The following is a 1,442-nucleotide window of genomic DNA, read 5'->3' on the forward strand; positions in this document are numbered from 1 at the left end:
GAGGTTAGAGCTGGACCACTTGGCCCTTTCTCTTCTTGTCTCCTCCCAGTTCAGAGCGCTTGCATCTCTTAACGGCCAGCATTCTCTTCGACCTGCAGTTGGGCTCCACACACTCCAGCCTCAGCACAATCTTCTTTGTCCGTTTAGCCTTCTTCCAGAAGATGGGTTTCGTCTGCCCACCGTAGCCGCTTTGCTTCCAATCGTAGCACCTCTTTCCTTGGGCATCCAGGAAATACCTGCCCTTCTTATACTGGGTCACTTTGTGAGGCTGGTGCTTGCCACACTTCTTACAAGAAGTCCTTCTGGCTTTAGGTACATTGACCATCTTGGCGGTGGAGCTGTGTAGCGATGAAAGCGAGAAGACCAACGACCTAATTCGTCGCCTCGCGCTGCTTGCGCTTCGCAAGAGAAGAAGGTTGCCCACATTTTAAGTTGTTTTTCCTTTGATTGTGTGACAGGTATTTGGCTACCAAGTATGAACGGATACATTATTTGCATTTTAAAAAAATATTTTTGTGGATTTTTTGCTTGTTCTCCTGATATTGTTCATTGATTTCACTGATGCAAAAACATTTCTACTTTTGATGAATGCTAATTTGTTCATTGTTTTGCTCATTGCTTGTGCATTTGGAATCATATCTAAGGACCAATGGCCATATCCAAGTCCATGAAGACGTAGCCCTATTTTCTCCAAAGGCTTTTCTTTTAGCGTCCACATTTAGGTCTGCAGTCCATTTTGAGTTTCTTTTAATATACGCTGAGAAGCAAATTTCCAACTTTATTCTTTTGCATGCAGAAATGTTCCAGCATGTCTATTTAAATACTGTTCTTTCTTCTATTGAATTAACTTGGTATCCCTCTCAGAATAATGGACCATGGATGTATGACTTTATTTCCATGTGTTTCATTATAAATAATACTTGTTTTATTCCATTGATCTATATGTTTATCCTGTGACAATATCCACTGTTTTGATTACTGTAGCTATGTGGTAAACTTTGTAGTAGAAAAGAATGAATTTCAACTTTATTCTTTTTTTAAAGTTTGTTTTAGCTGTTTGAGGTATCTAGTTACATATAAATTTTAGGTCAGCTCTTTTATTTTTTACATAAAAGGCTGTTAGGAATGTATTAGAGATTGCATTAACTAACAGTTACATAAAATCCTCATATAAACTATATTAAGTTTTCCTGTTCACAAGTGTGAGATGTCATTCCACTTATTTAGGGCTTCTTTTACTTCTTTTTTTAATTTTAATTTTTTAATAGATTGCAAATTGAAAATAAATTATTTACAAACATAAATGAAGGGGCTGGTGAGATGGCTCAGTGGTCTAAAGCACCTACTTAGCAAAGCACAGGGACCACGGTTCAATCCCCCAGCACCACAAGCCAGCCAGCCCCGCCCCCTGGTGGGCTGAGCTGGCCACACACACACACACA

General features: G+C 39.3%; 1 protein-coding gene across 1 annotated transcript; it reads right to left on the reverse strand.

Annotated features, from left to right (window-relative positions):
• Positions 1–4: 4 nt before the first annotated feature.
• Positions 5–325, reverse strand: LOC101586463 (60S ribosomal protein L36a-like). Its single transcript, XM_012517394.1, has one exon. The coding sequence runs from the start codon at positions 323–325 to the stop codon at positions 5–7; it is 321 nt and encodes a 106-aa protein (XP_012372848.1).
• Between the last annotated feature and the right edge of the window lie 1,117 nt (positions 326–1,442).

The sequence above is a fragment of the Octodon degus genome, unplaced genomic scaffold (assembly GCF_000260255.1).
Source record: "Octodon degus isolate 3935 unplaced genomic scaffold, OctDeg1.0 scaffold00173, whole genome shotgun sequence".
Lineage (NCBI taxonomy): Eukaryota > Metazoa > Chordata > Mammalia > Rodentia > Octodontidae > Octodon > Octodon degus.

What these genes read in the sequence shown, in the direction of transcription:
- LOC101586463 (XM_012517394.1), bottom strand. Translation starts at nt 325, where the DNA reads ATGGTCAATGTACCTAAAGCCAGAAGGACTTCTTGTAAGAAGTGTGGC.